Genomic DNA, 21,621 nt, shown 5'->3' with positions numbered 1-21,621 from the left:
GTTGCTCTGTAGCATGTGGAATCTTCCTGGGCCAGGGATCAGAAACATGTCCCATGCACTGGGAGGCAGATTCTTAACCACTGGACCACCAGGAAACTCCTGCATTCCTCTAGTACTTTCCTCATGTGTACCCCTCAGATGCAATTTTACAACCAAGGTTCCAGGCTTGGGGCCTGAGAACCCATTAGGCACCTCATAAATAAGTAGCGGGTTTTTCATCCTTACTCTCTGAGGAAATGAAATAGAGCCACATTTCTTAAAGATAGAATGGAGAAAAGAAATCTTCCCCTCATCCCTTATCCCAATTTCAAGTGTAAGTAGCACCAAGCTGAGTGTGAGTCTCAGGCACCAAATAGAGTGGGAGAGATTTGTTACTAGCAAGAGTTAAGTAAATACATTTTCAAGTGATTTATTTTTTAATAAACTAGAGCGAAATCACCATTGCTACATAATAGCCCTCCTCTGTAACTCTTTTGCTTTGGGATCTGCTCTCTTAGAAGGGAGTACACAAATACACATGAATTCAAGGACTGTGGTTTCTCTTTTTCATCGGTATATGTCCAGTGTCTAAAACATTACCTGGCATATACAACAAAATTGTTCAATAAAATTTTAGACTTTGAACCTCTGATGTGCAGATACGTGTGCTAACCTGCTCCGTACAACATGGCCATATGTGGTTATTTAAATTAAACAAAAATTCAAGTCCTGGGTCATATTTTAAGTGCTCACATATTGTAAGTGTTCAATAGTCACATGGGGCTAGTAGCTACTGTATGGGATAGAGAAGTATTTCTAATTTCTATTGGATTTAATAAACATAATATGGTATTTCAATAAATATGATCATAAAAAACCTAACATATTAGAAGAATTACTATAAAAATTTCTAATGTTTGCACTTTATTTCTATACCTATCTTCTTGTGGACTGTTAATAATCAACTCGCCCACCAGTACTAGCCTCTGCACCACATTTTGCCCTAAAAGATTGAGCCAGAGCTTTGCAGAGATTTAAACCAAAGGCCAAATATATTGACTAATGCTTGCATGAGAACCACAGAGAATGACAGCACTGACCTCAGGCATTAGAGTCCTTCACTGAATCTCCAACATTCAAGGGCAATTCCTATAGTTTAGCCATTGACCCCTTTCAAATACAAATGCTCTTGGAGGAGATTGCAATACTGGATAGAAGCTCTCTAAATCTGGGCCAAGGTCAGGATGAATACAAAGGAGTTTTTAAGAAGCTGACAAACAGAACAAAAGCAGATTAGGGATGGACTGAGTTCAGGAACCCAAGCAACTGCAGGACATGGGTATTGAACCCTGTAAGAAAAACAGAATAAGAGGGAGTATGTGAAATCAGGGCTTGATAAAGAGATAAAGCCACGGAAACAATGATGAGCAGCAACCCATCTTGTGAACTTGTGTTTCTGCTACCAAAGTTACTTTGAACCAGTATCAGTCAATGACACCTTAGTGCAGATTTATTGATTAGACCTTCTGCTCTGTGTAGGGGAGAAAGGAAGGAAGTGGCATTCAAGACTAAAGTAAAACAGAGAGAGAGAATTTCAAAGGTATTTCCTGGGCCAAATACCCAAATTAGCAGTCCCTCAGCCTCTGAGGACCTGGGGGCTTAGGCAGACAAGGGAATGGGAAGTAAGCGGAGGCCTTCTTTCTTCACAGTTTTCTCCTAAGGGTGTGGTTTTAGTTTGTATCCAGCCTGAAGTCTCAAACCATGGTGGAAATTTATTCTTCTCTATGTGGATTTATTTGGATTTACTTTTCGTTCTGCCATCATTTCACCTATAAACAGAACAGTTTCCTCGTTAATCTTAACCCATCCCTGGAATTTTTCTTTTTCAGATGCAACAAAAAGATCTGCCACCATGGTAAGGAAAGAAATAGACAGAGCTGTGAGTAATCATGATTTTTCTTTTCTGTTTCACCTTCTTTTCTCTTCCAGATTAAATTAAGAAATAAAACCTCTGCTTTGTTGCACCAAGGGCAAATAGCCTGGGCAGAATCTTCCTGCTAAGTGGCATTTAGTTTCTCTTGCAATCCTGCATTGTTCCATACCTTTTTTGGAAAATAAAGATGATGTCAGTTGAATAGCCATAGAACAACTATATAGCCTTTAGTCTGTCTATATTCCTAAGCACTCCTAGAAAATAATGCACGGACATCTGGGCTCAAATTAGAAACATGGTTAAATTTAACAGCAAAAGGAAGATAGTCTACTGTTACACAATCAGCAGCTGGGGCTTTTAGTCATTAAGTACACTGTGGGTTGTGGGTTAAGGGTATTTCTGGAGATGTAGAAGCCTCTTCATGAGATTGAAAGGCTTGGAGCTGGAATTTGTGGGAGAGTATGTGATCTAGAGGTCAGGAGAAGTAGGGTTGCTGAAACCATTCAGCTTCATCGGATAAAAAGCATAGACACTGGGGAAGTGGTCTGTTGGAGATTCACAGATCTAGGTCACATTGTAAAATGGGTATTTCTGGCTCTCTTGGGAAAGCTGCCTTTGCCTGTAATCTAAGGATCACATGGTGTCACACATGACTTTATGAGTTCACCAAAATAGTGATAGGCAATTCGTAGACATTTCTAAATAACTTAGTATTTTCAGCTGCTCAAAATATTAAGAACTGTTTACTTTTAAATTCTTTTGAATATATTGCCCAGATTCCAGTGACACCGATTGTGAAAATAACCCTAGAAAACGTTCAAATACCAGGGTCTGCATTTGGCTTATCTATCACACATGGCAGTTCATAAGCACAAAATACGACTTAAAAGAATGAAATGAAAAGAGGCTCCTGCACCCTCCCTGTCTCCACCACTCCCCTGAAAGAGATTCTTGAAAATATATCCTGTCCCTATAGACTCATTCCTGGACCCAGTGCCAGGGAAGAAATGCAGCCTAAGCCTGCTGTGCTTGACATCCCATTACCTGAGCTTTTCTGAATCATGAGACAACTTTCAGATCAACACTGGAAGTTCTGATACAAATATTTGTTTCTTGGGAAACAAAAATCCCGTATTCCTATAAATTGATCTCCTTGGCCTCCAGGTGAGTTCCCATGAGAGAGGCCCAATATTTACTAAACTTCATGAGGTCAAAATGTTTGAATAAGTGACTCCTTCAGCTGCTCAGAATAAGGAAGAAATAGTGAAAAATGTGAGCACAGAAGTAATAAACTCAGATGCCGTTCAGGCCAGTGATGAAATGAGTAACAACTGTCTAGTATAACCAGATAAGGAGTGGGGGAGGGGAGGGATTGTGACAAATTGGAGAGCATTTTCCCTGTCAGTTTAGCACTAGCCTTACATTGCCAGAGAAGATAGAAATCCAGATTTTTATATAAAACATCTTAATTATTAAATGCTAGCTGAAAGTATTTCAAATAGCAAACAAACTAAACAAAACATGCCTGTAGGTTAATTGAGCCTGTCGATCAGTTTTCAAGTCCTTTCCTAGAAACATAAGGGAAGAGTTTAGAATCTGAGTAATGAAGGCAGAAACACCTATTTGAGGAATTGATCTTTATCATGTACATGCGTATATGACATTATTTTATGGTCTATTAGTACTTGTTTTGATTGCGTTCAAAGTTATTTTCAGATTGATTGAAGTCTTTCTAATCTTGTTTAGAGCTGCATAAAATATAGAACTTGGTTGATAGAACTTGGTTTGACTTATCACTAGCAAAGTATTAAAGGAAAAATTATTTTTATTTAGTATAATGTATTATGGTTTTGTCAAAGCAGATACAAATGTGTTAGATTTTCAGTAGATGCTTTTTTTAAAGTTCTTCCCTAAAAAGTTGCTCATCAGTTATTAACTCTTTATTGAGAACTGATTTAACATTTGGAATAATAGCCCCTGGGAAGAAGAGGGAACAGGATATGGAAATACTGATTTGAGGGATAGAAAGAGAAGAGATCTGGGACCAAGTGTTTGGACAGCTAAGAAAACTTGGAATGTGTTGCTGGGGATGAGGGGCACTTCATGCTCCTCCAGAAAAACAACCACAGAACCACTTGCTGTTTAGCCACTAAGTCACATCCAACTCTTCTGTAGCCCGCCAGGCTCCTCTGTCCATGGGATTTCCCAGGCAAGAATACTGGAGTGAGTTGCCATTTCTGTCTCCAGGGAATCTGCCCAACCCAGAGATCAAACCCATGACTCCTGCATTACAGGCAGGTTCTTAGCCTGAAAAGTATGAAATCTGTAGGGCTGGCAGGTTGGGAACTAAGGTAGGATTTTTTATATTACAATCTTGAGGCAAAATTCCTCCTTCTCTGATTGCTGTTAAGGTCTTCAACTGATTGGATGAAGCCCACCCACATTGTGGAAGGTAATCTATTTAAAGTTAGCTGATGGTAAATGTTAATTACATCTATTATACGAAATACCTTCAGAGCAACATCTAGACTAACATTTCACCAAATAGCTGGGCACAGCAGTCTAGCCAAATTAACATAAAATAAACCATCACAGGCATCAAGAAATGAGGGAGACAGTCTTGCCCGGAGTAAGTCAGTTTGTCAGACTTCCTTGAGTCTTTGAAAATACAAGTATGTGGCCATCTATTTTCTGGTCACTGGAGTTGTCCAAATGACCAGGACTTTGTCTAATACCTGCTCATCCATGCAGCTACCACTCCAGATTTGCATGTAGACTATTTAAGGTTTTTTGTTTATTTCAGCAAGATGTTTTTCCCTCAACTCCCTGCCTGTCAACCATTCAGTAACAAAAGGCATCTGTGACATCAGAATCTACCACTTTGTATATTTTGAAGTAATGAATATCTGAGTAGATCTAGAGGGGTAAAAAAAAACTCCAAACTTGTAGTCAAGAAATTACTTGATAAAGTCAAACAAATTTTTTGAAAAAAAATTTTTTACTTCTCAGTAAAATGAACAAATTATAAGAGCTGGATTTGACTTATCTAATATCTTGTTTCATTGCCAATACCCAATGAGAACTATAGATAGATAAGTATAGCTGTGTATAGATAGCTTTGGGAAGTCCCCTTGAACGGAGCAGCACACACTGCAAGATCTGATTCCCCCTACACTGTTTTCATCATCAGGCCAATCTCCTGTCTCTTGACTAGATTTGAGCTCTTTTGCATGGCTTTTCAGGCCATCCTTCTCCCTTTCCTGTTCCCAAGCCGTGCTCATTCCTACCTTTGCCCCTTTGTTCGTGTTGTGTCTCCTGCCTGGAATGCCCTCCTCATTCCTTCTTGCTGACTCAAACTCAAACTTCTTGTAGGATCTGCCTTTGTATAGAATAATAAGTTAGCATTATTATTGTTTTAATGCCAGACCACTGTTCTAAACACTCTAGAGGTACATTTAATTTTCACAGTAGTCCTACGAGGTATATACTTCCTCCCCACCACCTCCAGTCTCAGAGGTGAGGAGATACTTGTGCAAGGTCGTATGACTAGTGAATGCATGGGCCAGAAAATGGACCCAAGTATGCCAGTACAGAGCCCACGCCTATACACTAAACTCTACTCCCTTTCTTAGTCTGTAAAACTGTCTCTGCAGCTCAGCCCTCTTTGTTTTTCCCTCTGCATTGTACACAGTCTGTACCACTCTCAAGTGCGTGGTCACAGCATTATTTCCTGGCTTCTTCTAAGTGTACATATTTTATATCTACTTAGTCAATGAAATGAAGTGAGATATTACTGTTAATAAAACTATTGGGTATTTGGTTTTGTCTGCTTTCTTCTCTGTTTTTCTGTACTTCTTTTAGCTTATTCTATGATCAGTTTAAAAGAAAGTGACTGATTTTGACCAAATCAGGCTTGCTACTAAAAAATCTTGTTTAATTTTAGTTGAGCTTGCCAGCTTAAAAGAGAACAACTTATAATGATTTCTAGAACATTTGTCATACTGTAGTAGGCACCTATTAATGAGAATCAACCACAGTTAACACTCTCCTACCCACTGGTGTGTATCAATTAAAAAAAAAAAGAGTAGGCAAACCATGGCCAGGGGGTTAAATCCCCACCTGTTTCTGTAAACAAAATTTTTATTAAAACTTAATCATGCTTTCTGTTTTCATATTGTCCCTCCCCCTAATTTCCCATCCATTCATCTGCTTCTTATGGTAGAGTTGAGTAATTGCAACAGAGACCATATAGCCTATAAAAATCTAAATTTTTTATAATCTGGCCCTTTACAGAAAAAGTTTGCTGTCTTCTGACCTAGAGGTTCTCCCAGGCTTTGCACCTCCTTCCACAGTAAATGTAATGGGTTGGTCAAAAAGTTCGTTCAGGGTTTTTTGTAAGATATGGAAAAACCGGAATGAACTTTTTGGCCAACCAAATACTGTGCTAAGTGATGCAATGTCACCCCCACTCCTATGTCAGCTTCGTGAAGTCTGAGGACAGAGCCCGCTGGAAGTTCTTAGGCCGAGCCAGCCTCTCACTCTCCAACACACAGTCGCTGCTACCCTAGCTCTGCCTCACCCCCAAAAACCACCACTGGGAGACAGTGTTAGGTTCTAGGCTTTCCAGGAGCAATCCTGGGCCTTCATATTGTTACTCATTATCATCTCAGAAGATAAAGTCTTGGGACTTGCTCTGAGCATGTCCTTTGGACAGATTTCATTTCATTTATTTGATTTTAATTTTTATTGAAGTATAGTTGATTTATAGTATTGTGCTAGTTTCAGTTGTACAACAAAATGATTCAGTAATACATATATAGTTTTTCAGATTCTTTTCCATTGTAGGTTATTATAAGACGCTGAATGTAGTTCCCTGTGCTGTACAGTAAATCCTTGTTGTTTATTTTATATATGGTAGTATCTCTTAATCCCATGCTCTTAACTTATCCCTCGGTCCTGCCCCTTTGGTAATCATGTTTGTTTTCTATGTCTGTAAGTCTGTCTTGTAAATAAGTTCATTTTTATTTTTATTTTTTTGGATTCCACTTGTAAGTGATATCATAAGATATTTGTCTTTCTTTGGCTTACTTCGTTAAGTATAATATTTTCTGGGTCCATCCATGTTGCTGCAAATGGCAACATTTCATTCTTTTTATTGCTAATATTCCATTGTGTGTGTGTATACACACACTCACACACACTGTATCTTCTTAATCCATTCTTCAGTTAATGGACACTTAGGTTGCTTCCATGTTTGTCTATTGTAAATAGTGCTTCTGTGAACATTGAGATATATGTCACACATACTTCTTATTCAAATGATTATTCTTGCTTCCCACCTAAGAAAGGAAGAGCTTGCTGGTTTTGCCTCACTGACCAGTGACTGAAGTGAGGCCTGATTATTGTGAGAGTGTCCAGAAGGGCTCAGTAATTCAAGTAACAGCTGCTCTGGGCTGGGTTTTCCACTCCATGTTTCTACCCCTAACTTTCTAGGGAATGCTGGGAAAGGTAATGCCTGTTCCTATTGTTGTGAAAATCCAGACTTCTCAATCACCCAGGATGGACCTTCAAGGCCTTAACCTTAATATTATTAAATTAAAAATGCAGATAAAACTAAATGTAGCCAAGGAGATGGCCCTTTCCCATCCTTCTCCATGGTGAATGTGGTAGTCATCAGTGTTATTTCACACATTTCTAGATCTCTTGCTCTTGTGTACACAATAGGATTGCACTTCTCTGTGATTAATTAGGTCATAAGTGTGGTCATATGACTTGCTTTGATCAACTAAATGTAAGCATAAGTGATGTGTGTTACTTTGGGGTAGAATATATAATAGTTAGCCTGTGCTTTGCTGTATTTTCTGTTTTCATCTGAAACATTCAAGGTAGTGATTTCTACATCAGCCTGGGTTTCTGAGTAACAACAAATAACAGGGTGCCTGGCTGACCCTTGGTGGGCATGGAGCATGAGCAAGAATAAACCTTTATTTATTATATTGAGATTTAAGAGTTGTTTGTTACTGCAGCATAATCTAGTCTATCCTGACTGATACAACAGGGAAACAATAGACCGTATGTTACCATTTAACATTCTGTTTCTGAGGAAAAATGCTTTCTATATAAAAAAAGAAAAAAGGATAAAGTATAAGTTCACCATATAAAGATAAAGTAATTAGTTCACCATATAATTAGTTCTCTATTTAAAAAAAGTTTTTAATATACCCACCACACCTGCTTTCTCCCCCCAAAATGAAGACAAAAACATAAAACATTAAAAATAAAAACATTAAACTGCTCATAATCATAAAAAATGTCCATAATAATTATCATTGTGTGATGGAACCTCATATTATTTTCTTCATTTTTCCTGAATTCTGTTTGTACCTTAATACATTTTTAAATTCCCCAATGTGTCACTGTTTTAAGTACCCAGGGGTGCCTATTAGATGAAGAAAGGAGTTTTTTGAGCCCTGTTAACCATCCCCCACTCATCTCTCTATATCTCAGTAGTCAAATGCATTATGTAGGGCTCTTCATAGGGTCCTTCTCAACTTTTGGGAGGGAAACGCTTTTACTCCCTTTCAAGGACATGTATCAGTGTCTTAGCTACCTCTCACGGATTCCGAGCTCAGGCAACCAAGAAGGAATGGACACATACTGCAAAGATGTAACAGACAAGGTAACTTGCACAAGGTTATGTTATAACTTAATGATGCAAGTCCTAGTCCAGACTTCCTGAATCCTTCTGTGGTATACTACTCTTTCCATTTGTGGAATTTCTCCTTGCAGCTAACTTGACTCACTTGTGGGGCTATTCAGGCCTCTGGCTTTTTGTTATGCAGGCAAACAAGCTGTCAACCAGTATAACTTTAGTATAACCACCAAGAATCGGATATGACTGGTCGATTAGAACTGAATTCTGATACCATATATATGTATCAGTTCAGCTCAGTTCAGTTCAGTCACTCAGTCATGTCTGACTCTTTGCAGCCCCATGGACTGCAGCACATCAGGCCGCCCTGTCCATCGCCAACTCCCAGAGCTTCCTCAAACTCACCTCCATCGAGTCAGTAATGCCATCCAACCATCTCATCCTCTGTCTTCCCCTTTTCCTCCTGCCATCCATCTTTCCCAGCCTCAGGGTCTTTTCCAATGATTCAGTTCTTCACATCAGGTGGCCAAAGTATTGGAGCTTCAGCTTCAGCATCAGTCTGTCTGATGAATATTTAGGACTGATTTCCTTTAGGATGGACTGGTTGGACCTCCTTGCTGTCCAAGGGACTCTCAAGAGTCTTCTCCAACACCACAGTTCATAAACATCAATTCTTTGGCTATCAACTTTCTGTATGGTCCTACTCTCACATCCATACATGATTACTGGAAAAACCAAAGCTTTGACTAGACGGACCTTTGCTGGCAAAGTAATGTCTCTGCCTTTTAACATGCTCTCTAGTTTGGTTATAACTTTTCTTCCAAGAAGCAAGCGTCTTTTAATTTCATGGCTGCAGTCACCATCTGCAGTGATTTTGGAGCCCCCCAAAATAAAGTCTGTCACTGTTTCCATTGATTACTCATCTATTTCCAGTGAAGTGATGGGATCAGATGCCATGGTCTTGGGTTTCTGAATGTTGAGTTTTAAGCCAACTTTTTCACTCTTTCACTTTCATCAAGAGGCACTTTAGTTCATCTTTGCTTTCTGGCATAAGTATGGTGTCATCTGCATGTCTGAGGTTATTGATATTTCTCCTGACAGTCTTGATTCCAGCTTGTGCTTCATCCAGTCCAGCATTTCTCATAATGTACTCTGCATATAAGTTAAATAAACAGGGTGACTATATACACCGTTGATGTACTCCTTTCCGATTTGGAACCACTCTTTTGTTCCATGTCTGGTTCTCAGTGTTACTTCTTGACCTGCATACAGATTTCTCAGGAGGCAGGTCAGGTGGTCTGGTATTCCCATGTCTTGAAGAATTTTCCACAGTTTGTTGTGACTCACACAGTCAAAGTGTTTGGCATAGTTGGTAAAGCAGAAATAGATGTTTTTCTGAAACTCTCTTGCTTTTTGATGATCCAGCAGATGTTGGCAATTTGATCTCTGGTTCCTCTGCCTTTTCGAAATCCAGCTTGAACATCTGGAAGTTCACGGTTCACGTACTGTTGAAGCCTGGCTTGGAGAATTTTGAGCATTACTTTGGTAGTATGTGAGATGAGTGCAATTGTGCATTAGTTTGAGCATTCTTTGGCATTGCCTTTCTTTGGGACTGGAATGAAAACTGACCTTTTCCAGTCTCATGGCCACTGCTGAGTTTTCCAAATTTGCTGACATATTGAGTGCAGCACTTTCACAACATCATCTTTTAGGATTTGAAGTTGCTCAACTGGAATTCCATCACCTCCACTAGCTTTGTTCGTAGTGATGCTTCCTAAGGCCCACTTGACTTCACATTCCAGGGTGTCTGACTCTAGGTGAGTGATCACACCATTGTGATCATCTGGGTCATGAAGATCTTTTTTGTATAGTTCTTCTGTGTATTCTTGCCACCTCCTCTTAATAGTGTGTGCTTCTGTTACGTCCATACCATTTCTGTCCTTTATTGTGCCCATCTTTGCATGAAATGTTCCCTTGATATCTCTAATTTTCTTGAAAAGCTCTCTAGTCTTTTCCATTCTATTGTTTCCCTCTATTTCTTTGCATTGATCACTAAGGAAGGCTTTCTTATCTCTCCTTGCTATTCTTTGGAACTCTGCATTCAAATGGGTATATTTTTCCTTTTCTCCTTTGCCTTTCATTTATCTTCTTTTCACAGCTATTTGTAAGGCCTCGTTAGACAATCATTTTGCCTTTTTGCATTTCTTTTTCTTGTGGATGGTCTTGATCCCTGCCACCTGTACCATGTCACGAACCTCCATCCATAGTTCTTCAGGCACTCTGTCTATCAGATCTAATCCCTTGAATCTATTTGTCACTTCCACTGTATAATCATAAAGGGTTTGATATACGTCATACCTGAACAGTCTAGTGGTTTTCCCTACTTTCTTCAATTTAAGTCTGAATTTGACAATAAGGAGTTCATGATCTGAGCCACAGTCAGCTCCTGGTCTTGTTTCTGCTGACGGTATAGAGCTTCTCCATCTTTGGCTGCAAAGAATATAATCAATCTGATTTCAGTTTTGACCATCTGGTGATGTCCATGTGTAGAGTTTTCTCTTGTGTTGTTGGGAGAGGGTGTTTGCTATGGCCAGATAGGTGTCATGCTTCCTTAAAAAAAAAGTTATTCTAATAATCCAAGTCATGCTTTATTAGATCATCCAGACCATGCAGCTTGACTTCTCTACTTTAGAGATCATGAGATTGAGTTTAAGGCATGTTAAGTGACTTTATTGATGAAATAATGACAAAAAAAATTTAAAAGATCTTGTGATCCCCAGTATGATACTATTTATTTATGCATTCACTCTCAAACATGTATTGTGTTTGCTATTTGCAAGACTCTGTGTCAGGTAGGCCATGGGAGAATTTTAAAAATGACTTAAGCACATTAGTCATCTAAGAGTCTCACAATGAAGTATTAGAGATGAGGCACTCAAAAAACTGCTCTCATTGCCATAGTTTGGATTAAGATTAAAATATGAGGCCAGCTTTCTATATACCTCTGTATACCTCTTTCTGTATACCTCTATATACTTCTATATACCTTATATTAAAATATGAGGCCAGCTTCCTATATATACCTATATAGTAATTGGTCCAGCCTCTGCATTTTGTTTTGTTTTGCTTTTTTACTTGAGTCTCTTGTATTTCCTCTAAGAATTTCCACCAGAGAACCAACCACAGCTTTGGCATTCTATTATAGCAACATGGACATGTCTCCTTTTCTTTTTCCTATGCCAATGGTTCTAATTTTTTTTCTTCTTTTTTCTTATAACCCTTAATATACATACATATATATATTTTGAGTAGGAAAAAATTTGAGTCTTCCTGCTATATTCCTCTTTTACTCTCATACTACTGTCAAACTCAAGCATATCTGACACCAGATGTGTGGACGTTTTCCCCACATCAAACCATTCTCTGCATCACACGGTGAGTGTCCTACAATAACCGGTGAGAGCATGAGACTCCACAGGTTAAGGGCTCAGTTCCCAGGAGTGCTCCCACTCCACTTCAGATGCCAGGTACACGTTCAGGTTGTCACCTGTACTTCTGACCAATCAGCTATAAATCTGAGGTCCTCACGAGCTTCTTCTTGGGTTCAGCTAATTTGCTAGAGCTGTTCACAGGGCTCAGGGAAATAGTGTACATGTTTTATCCATTCATTATAAAAGGATATGATAAAGGATACAGATGGACACTGGTCCCTGCTCTTGCTAGTCTCAGGAGGCCCAGTATCCTCAAACTGAAGGGGAAAGGGAAGGGAGCAGTTCCAGAAGCCTAGTGAGAACCGCAGGAGGAAAGGGCAGACCACAGAGCTGTAGGCTTTAACAGAGGGATAAAACAAACCTGCAGCCTCTGCAGGAGGTGACTGAAGAAGAGATCTCCCAACCTTACTCTCCTATCCCATGCAATCTCCTCTCCAAGACTTGAGGGAAAAAAATGGAATGGAAACCAGAGGAAAGAGAGGCCAGTGATGCAGTCCTAGGATGTGCACAGGCTGAGCAGGGTGGAGAAAAATGCATCTCCAGGAATAAGCAGAAATATCTGACACAATGGGGAACTCAAAGGTCTGAATAGGGAAGCCCCTTGAACTTTGCTCCAGTATTGCTCAGCTGCCTGCAGCTCAGAGAACAGAGGAGAGAAGCTTCTTGCCATCAGTCTGGGGAGAGAAACTAAAGATTTGGACCAGGGCAAATGGTCGAGGGTGTGGAAAGAAAGCTTTAAGCCCTGCTGCCTTTTGAGCTTTTTTTTTTTTTTTTTTTTTTTAACTCCAATTTTCTCACTCCAATCAGACTTTGAGAGTTTGTATATTTTCTAGTCAGAAAAATGATTTTTCTGTTTGTGAACTTTTCTCTCCAGATTTGAACCTGTGGTCTCAGGAGCTGGGGTGACCTGATAGGACATCCTCAAGAAACTTCTAGACTCTGAGCAAGAATCCCCTGGCCTGCAGAACTTCTTGTTTGTACTTTTCAATTGTCTTTGTATAAACCAGCACTTTATTCTGGAGACTGCAGCACGACTAGGCAGCACCTACCACCGTGTAACGGAAAGTCAGGCGACTGCCCCTCCACTGATCTGGGCTCCTTCCCCCACAGCCCGTGGCTCCATGCACACACTACTGCACTTTAGAAAACAACCACACTGGATCCTGGACCCCACTGAGGGTCCTCTGGCTCTTTCTTTTTTCCAGACTGGAAACAGAGGGAATTATTTCCCCTTAAGTTTCCAAAGTGGTTTCCAGAAGCAGAGACAAGTAGAAGTTTCCAGTTACAGAAATGGACAGAAGATTGCCAGTAGAGTTATTTTTATGTGTAGTTTCCTCTGGATACTGAACAAGCCTGTTGAGACTGTGAGTTCACAGACAGGACTTTATACAAAGTCAAGCCATAATTGACATGTTTTATGGTTTACAGGAAGCCAGAAAACATCTGAGTTGTTTTAATGAAGTGTTTAAGCATTGAAGTACACAGAGTGGTCAACTACAGATTGTGGAGAAAAACCATTGAGTATTTTTCTGAGATCTAAATCACAAAGCATTGATTTTAACTTGTAATGGCACTGTGTTGAATGGTATTTTAAAAGCAAATGCAAACTACATCTTTCCTTCAAAAAATCCTGTCTTCTTAACCTTGGAAGCCAATCATACACATTTTGAGTTTTGTCATACTAATATACTATTTCTGCAAAAATTTCAGATGAGTAGCTATAATGGTCAAAGCACCAAACTAAGGCTCCTTTCCTAGCCTTCTCTTTGACTCTAAACTTAACCTTTCAGTAGCTCAGTTTTCAGGTCTGTGATAGAGTGATGGCCACTAGCTATGGCCTCTGATGGTCAGTACTAGAAATCCTATGGGACTGCATTATCACGTGTCAAGGAGGAGGGTAGCTGAATGTGGTCCATCGGGCTGATCATGTTCAATTTGGTCTTTGTGCTAGAACATTCAAGGCATTAGCTAACCTATGAACTATCCAAATGTAAACATTATCAAGCATAACATGATGAACGGGCTTCAAGCAAACTCTTTTAACTGATGCACAGACTTAAGAATAATTTTAGGTTAATGAGAATGAAGGGGGGTAAAAGTAACAGACAATTATGTAACATCTTAGTTTCTTCTGTTCAAAATCAAAGAATACCATTGAAGAATAAAACTCAGTTCTTCAAAATGTTCCAGATGTTCTGCTTTTGGCTAAGTGATTTCCTCAGGGCCCATCTAGTGAGTTTAACATTCCATCAGGCCAGTTGGCTCCCATAGGTGTAAAAGCCTTTGCAGCACACCCGAATGCCTAATTTAGAAGGGCAGGTCCCAGGGCTGTCTCCCAGGTCCCATGTGTTGGTCTGGGGCCCCTGCTGGGGAAGCAGCACCTCCTAATTGTGCAGATGTCAGAGCAGGCAAACAGGACCTTCTCCCTGAGGAAGCAGGTCTGTCCATGTGGGCTACACATCTCCACTGATATGTGATTGGCTTGCTGCATCTTTGGGTGGTAATATTTAACTCTATAGGAACCTGGTGGAATAATGGCTTCTGTCAAAATACCACCATCTTTAGTCCTAGATCAGGGTTATTTTCTTAAACACCAAATTGGGACAGGGCTCCCTAGCTCCAGTATCCCAAAATTCAGGGTTCTTTGGGGAAGAAGACCACTAGGCATTGCGTCCTAGTGTGAGAAATGCTCTGCACTACAGCCTAACAACCATAATGATTAACATTTACCAAGTACTTCCTACTGAGGTGGTCTGGCATTTTATACATATTATTAAAATGAATTCTCTCAAAACCCTCTAAGAAAGGCACTATTTATGTCTCCATTTTAAAGATAAGGAAACTGAGGCACAGAGAGGTTAAGAAATTTGGCTAAGGCTGCCTGGTTAGCTTGGAAAGGATAGAACTAGAACAATGGAACCATATTCATTACACCCCACCATGTGTCCTTATTTCCTACTGGATGGGATTTAAGGTGGAATTTTACTGGTTACATACACCCTGTAGTCCTTCTTCCTGGTCTAGAATTAATTTCACTCTTACTGTTTCCAAACAGGCACTACAGGAGGTAGAAGACAGGCTCTGATGGCAGAGATTCCAAACCCACCTCAACTGTATATGAATTACACAACTTTGCACATATCATCTGATCTCTAAGCCTCAGTTTCCTTATCTAAAAGATGAATACAGTCCTCCCTCGGTATCTGCAGGGAATTGGCTCCAGGACTCCCTTGGATACCAAATCTGTGGATGCTCAAGTCCCTTGTATAAAATGGTGCCATATTTTTGTGTAATCTATTCATGTTCTTCCATATACTTTAAATCATCTGCAGATTACTTATAAGACCCAATCAGTAAGTGCTTAAGTAAAATAGTTGTAACTACAATACAAATGCTATGTAATAGTTGAACAGCGTATTTAAGTTTTGCTTTTTGGAATTTTCTGCAATTCTTTTCTGATATTTTCAATCCTCAGTTGGATGTGGAAACTCAATATGAAGGCCCAACTGTAATATAAAAAAGGCAGTTAGCATCTTCCTTTATCAGGCACTTAGCATGTACAGCACATGGTAAGTACCTGTTAAATGACAAGTACCACTGGTAATCCCCCTATGTACCAGCCACTATTTCTTGCTAAATGGGCAATGTCTGGACACTGTTAAGCTCGTCTGTCTGCAGGATATTTCTCCTAAATCCTAACCCTAAGGGAGAAGTGAGCTGTGCTCCAAGGATTTCCAGCCAAGAGGTTTTGTCCCCAAGCTCTCCTGTACATGCCACATACCCCAGCTAAGTCAAGGGGCTCTCCAGTCCTCCAGTATGCCTTGTGCTGTCCCCTGCACCCAGAACACCTCTTTTCTGGGGCCTCAATTTGCCTTCACAAAACCCTATGCTTTCTTTAGATGGCAGTTCTGCCAGTGAATATTTTCTGTTTGTTTGTTTTTTTTTCCCTGCTGAATATGAGCTCTCTTTACTTTGAGCACAGCAGTGTTTTCTTTGTCCCTCTCTGAAACAGTTATCTTTTTTCAGTTTTGAATCATATGGATTTGAGCACATTTTATATCGTCCCCTGAGACTATATGCTCTTAGAGGGCCGAGAAAGAGTGACATTTTGTCATTCCTGCAGTATCTTGTATGTAATCAATGCCTTATGCATGACTGGCTCTGAAACTCATTACAACACTGGACAGAGTGGCTACACTTAACGTTCTTACTTGCCATTACGTTAATATGATTGGCCAGAAAGTTGTACAACAGTAATCCTCAAAGAAGAAGAGCTAAATGAGTTCTAAGTCTTAAAAAAAAAAAAAAAAGTCCCTTTTACAAAGAAAGCAAAAACAGCATTTGGGAGAGTTTGAGGACTTAAGAAAGGCCAAACAAGCAAAAATCACCTATGACGCCATCATCCAGCAAGTATTTTCATTTTTGCTGTTAGCATTTGCTTTGCCCAGACTTGTACATCATCTCGGTATAGTTGTTAACATGTCATTTTCTGTCCTTTTTTCAAATCCATCATTGTACATAAGTTCACAGATGAGCTTCCCAGGTGGTGCTAGTGGTAAAGAACCTGCCTGCAAATGCAGGAGACATAAGAGATGTTCAGTCCTTGGGTTGGGAAGATCCCCCTGAGCAGGGCATGGCTACCCACTCGAGTATTTTCTCCTGGAGAATCCCATGAACAGAGGAGCCTGGCAGGCTACAGCCCATAGGGTCTCAGAGAGTCAGACATGACTGAAGCGACTGAGCACGCATGAGTAAAACCACAAATACGTTGCTGACTAGGTTTCCTAATTATCATTTTTAATGGATGCATGGGTCACAGATCCATGATGAGCTGGATTTGGGCCCAAACTTTGTTTATCACCTGATCACTCTAGGCCCCTATTTTGACCATTAGATCACAGTGGTATTTGGGGCTCCTAAGGATTAGTGTGATTTCAGAGCAGTGTTTTGGAATCCCTGAAAAGTTTGGGTATTTCCATTTCTCCCAGTGCACAGACACCTTAGTAAATGACTATGTCCCTTTAGGGATATTTTAGAGGAAGACCTCTGCTAAGTATTTGCAGCATTGTTGCACAGTCCTTTCTTAAGGGTCTAATTTTCCTCTTCAACCAGGAAATTCAGATCTGTGAACTGGTTGGGTCTAGGAACTGGGTAAGAAGCTGATTCTCAATTGTGCTAAGTCAAATTTCTATCATATGGGTCAAGTAGTGTTTTGGTAGGCCAGCCACCCACCGCCCCACCCCCCACTCTGGGATCCAGATTTCATCTCCATTGAAATCAGGAAGCCCATCTCAGTGGCAGCATTACCCAGCATCAACTTTGGCCTACAGAAAACAGCTCCTTGGAGGTATTCAAGGTTGCTGGGGCTCCCTCACTAACACATTTCTCAATGCTTTAATGAGGGAAACACTCCTTGGACCCTTTCAAGGTGAGGAAAGACACATAGGTTACATGATATATTACTCCATTAAGCCATTCAAAATACGTGAACCGTGAATTTCCAGATGTTAAAGCTGGTTTTAGAATGGGCAGAGAAACCAGAGATCAAATTGCCAACATCCGCTGGATCATCGAAAAAGTTAGAGAGTTCCAGAAAAACATCTATTTCTGCTTTATTGACTATGCCAAAGCCTTTGACTGTGTATCACAACACACTGTGGAAAATTCTGAAAGAGATGGGAATACCAGACCACCTGACCTGCCTCTTGAGAAACCTGTATGCAGGTCAGGAAGCAACAGTTAGAACTGGACATGGAACAACAGACTGGTTCCAAATAGGAAAAGGAATACGTCAAGACTGTATATTGTCACCCTTCTTATTTAACTTATATGCAGAGTACATCATGAGAAATGCTGGGCTGGAAGAAGCACAAGCTGGAATCAAGATTGCCGGGAGAAATATCAATAACCTCAGATATGCAGATGACACCACCCTTATGGCTGAAAGTGAAGAGGAACTAAAAAGCTTCTTGATGAAAGGGAAAGAGGAGAGTGAAAAATGTTGGCTTAAAGCTCAACATTCAGAAAACGAAGATCATGGCATCTGGTCCCATCACCTCATGGGAGATAGATGGGGAAACAGTGGAAACAGTGTCAGATTTTATTTTTTTGGGCTCCAAAATCACTGCAGATGGTGATTGCAGCCATGAAATTAAAAGACACTTACTCCTTGGAAGGAAAGGTATGACCAACCTAGATAGCATATTAAAAAGCAGAGACATTACTTTGCCAACAAAGGTCCGTCTGGTCAAGGGTATCGTTTTTCCAGTGGTCATGTATGGATGTGAGAATTGGACTGTGATGAAAGCTGAGTGCCAAAGAATTGATGCTTTTGAACTGTGGTATTGGAGAAGACTCTTGAGAGTCCCTTGGACTGCAAGGAGATCGAACAAGTCCATCGTAAAGGAGACCAGTCCTGGGTGTTCATTGGAAGGACTGATGCTGTAGCTGAAACTCCAATACTTTGGCCACCTCATATGAAGAGTTGACTCATTGGAAAAGACCCTGATGCTGGGAGGGATTGGGGACAGGAGGAGAAGGGGACAACAGAGGATGAGATGGCTGGATGGCATCACCAACTCGATAGGCATGAGTTTGAGTAAACTCCTGGCATTGGTGATGGACAGGGAGGCCTGGTGTGCTGTGATTCATGGGTTCGCAAAGAGTCGGACACGACTGAGCGACTGAACTGAACTGAAATGAAGCCATTAGAATCCTTTCTATACATTATTCCAGAGAAATTCTATCAAGTTGATATCATTGAATGTATTGTTGAACATAGGTTTCTGAGCCAAGCCAACTGAGCCACTCCCAGCTGCTCAAACTAATACATTTGTTTTACCTAGCTTTTGCTGTATAACAAAACTTAGTGGCTTATGTTTATCATATGTTTTCATGATTTTTGTAGGTTAGTAATTTGGGTTGGACTCAACTGGGGCATTTCTTCCTTACATGTCAGCTGGGCTTACTCATGTGTTTGCAGTCAGTCTGGTGGCTTGACAGATTGGCTGAAAGATGCTGGTCTCAACTGGCCTTACGTGTCTTGGAGTTGCTGCTGATTGCTAGTGGGCCTTGTGTCTCCAGCAGGTTAATCAGGCTTCATCAATGTGGAAGCTGGTCCAGAATAGGAAAAAAGAAGGCAAGCCTCAACATGCAAAAGTTTTACAGGTTTCTGTTTGCATCAAATTTGTTCCAGTCTCATTGGCCAAAGCAAGTCAGACAACTATGCCAAAAACCATTGTGGAAGGGGTTACATAAGGGCACAATATACAGAGTGGCATGATTCTCTGGGGGCTACTATTGTAACAGTTTACCATAGCATTAAGTCCAAAAATCTATGGAAAGTGTATTATATCAAGGCTACCTAAATTTGGCCCCAACCCAATGTTATGTTCTGTTCACCTTGGTCTGATACCTTAGAATCCACCCTCTGTTATATTAGATATGTTTCTTCTAATATAAATTTGACCAAATCTTGCTATTCTTTTGGAGTATAACCCTCTTCCTCCTGAACAAGACTGTGCCCTTCTCTCCCTAAGCAGGCTGGGATCTGACTCCAGATAAAAGACTGAAGGCCATGAAAGTTGGGAGCAAAGGAGTTTAAAATGAATAGGGATCTCCATGCAAGGCAACTGCTCCATATATAGTCATTACAGATTTTCAAGCAAAGGAAGGCTAGTATCATCAAATAGGAAATAGAGGCTTATTCAAAGGAAGCTCAAGGATACTTGGGAGATTCAATATTTTCAGCTTCATCCAAGTTCACTCAAATGTTTCCATTCCTCAGTCCTATACCTTCCAAATTACTGCCTAAACTTTGACATGTGAGACTTGGCCAGTATGTGGATGCTTAGTTTGGGTGTGAATGTTTTAGATATATCTTCTATATGTAGAGGGAATAAGAGATACTCTTAGGGGCAGCCTTAGGAGCCCTCTGATGCCCTGAAGATGATTTGAGTTGAAAGATATGAGCTTGTAATTTTTTTCCTGCAAGCACCATATCAGCATCAGAAGTAGCCATTTCACCTTACATTCCTTATAGTCATCTTCTCTACCATAATGATCACATACAGCAGTTACTTGATCTAAAGCCAGCTGCCCAGTGGCATTAAACCTAAGAAGAACAGATGATGATGTCATCTGTCATCAATAAATCATGATGTCATCACATTTCATAAATTACCACTTCCCATCGTCCATTGGTGAAGAGCTTAGCTCTCAGTGCAAAGCAAATGAATCCAGATTCCTCATTTGAAAGTCTGTTTCCTGAGACCACTCCTAGTATCAAATACTGTATCAGCCAGGGTTCAATCAGAAAAACAGTGTATTTCATATAAGGAATTGGTTATAAAAATATTAGAAGGCAGAAAGAGTAAGAAGTGATACCAAGGAAACCCAATATTAGAACTGCAGAGAACAGTTCCCTTTCTGCTGTGTGCTGCTACGACACACTCAGGAACTAGAAATAGGAAGGAATTCTCCCCCTGCCCCCACATTCCAGTCCCTAAGGCTTCCCATTTATTAAACAGGAAGCCAGCTGGCAAAGAAGGCTGGTAAAGAAGGTTTGCTGAATCAGAGCCCTACCACCAGCTGGGCAGAGTAGAGGAAGGTAGGCTTAGAACCAAGAACAGTTCAAAGGATCTCGTTTCTGGATCAAAACTTACCTGGGTAAAGGAGATGTATTCCTTGTGAGAGGAAAATACAGAGATGATGAATTCCAATTGAATTGTAGGACAAGGAACTTGCTTAAACTTGGTGACATCTCACCACATAACAAGAGCCCATTATGTATTTCTTGATTCACTCGGTTCAGTTCAGTCACTCAGTCATGTCTGACTCTTTGCAACCCCATGGACTGCAGCATGCCAGGCCTCCCTGTCCATCACCAACTCCCGGAGTTTACTCAGACTCATGTCCATTGAGTCAGTGATGCCATCCAACCATCTCATCCTCTGTCATCCCCTTCTCCTCCCACCTTCAATCTTTCCCAGCATCAGGGTCTTTTCCAGTGAGTCAGCTCTTCGCATCAGGTGTTCAAAGTATTGGAGTTTCAGCTTCAACATCAGTCCTTCCAATGAATATTCAGGACTGATTTCCTTTAGGATGGACTGGTTGGATTTCCTTGCAGGCCAAGGGACTCTCAAGAGTCTTTTCCAATACCACAGTTCAAAAGTATCAATTCTTCAGCACTCAGCTTTCTTTATAGTCCAACTCTCACATCCATACATGACTACTGGGAAAACCATTTCTTGATTGAGTAAAAAAATAGCAACTAGGAGCTGCTTTGGCCATGAGTGTAGAACAAAATTAACTTATTTTAACATGCACTTTGCAGAAGAAGTTATATCACTTGGTTACAAGCAAAAGAATGTCTGATGCAAACTGGCTTAAATTAAAAAGCAGAACGTGTCAGCTTATGTTAACTGAAGAGTCAAAGGTGCCGCCAAAGTTAAGTTGGGCAGAGACATCTAACAGTATCTTCTGTATCTCTCCACTATCTCTTCACTCTGTTGCCTTTTTGTTGACTCTACATTTGAAAATCATCTCCCTTTGTGATCACAAGGTGG

General features: G+C 40.4%; 1 protein-coding gene across 4 annotated transcripts in view; it reads left to right on the top strand.

Moving 5' to 3' along the window:
* The window catches only part of PDCD1LG2 (programmed cell death 1 ligand 2), a 108,449-nt gene that overhangs the window by 42,962 nt on the left and 43,866 nt on the right, over nucleotides 1–21,621 (top strand). The window contains exons 6-7 of one of the 4 annotated variants that reach the window (XM_061132718.1): nucleotides 1,869–1,918; nucleotides 15,111–15,465. In XM_061132718.1, the coding sequence (XP_060988701.1) occupies nucleotides 1,869–1,918; nucleotides 15,111–15,140 (80 nt within the window). In that variant the 3' untranslated portion in view covers nucleotides 15,141–15,465. Of the gene's footprint in view, nucleotides 1–1,868; nucleotides 1,919–12,929; nucleotides 14,242–15,110; nucleotides 15,466–21,621 lie in introns of those variants that run through there. The other 3 variants (XM_061132720.1, XM_061132719.1, XM_061132717.1) reach the window with 3 other exon arrangements.

The sequence above is a fragment of the Dama dama genome, chromosome 29 (genome assembly GCF_033118175.1).
Source record: "Dama dama isolate Ldn47 chromosome 29, ASM3311817v1, whole genome shotgun sequence".
NCBI classification, from domain to species: Eukaryota; Metazoa; Chordata; class Mammalia; order Artiodactyla; family Cervidae; genus Dama; species Dama dama.
The sequence above is the reverse complement of the archived record's forward strand: the minus strand, read 5'-3'. Positions and strand labels throughout refer to the sequence as shown.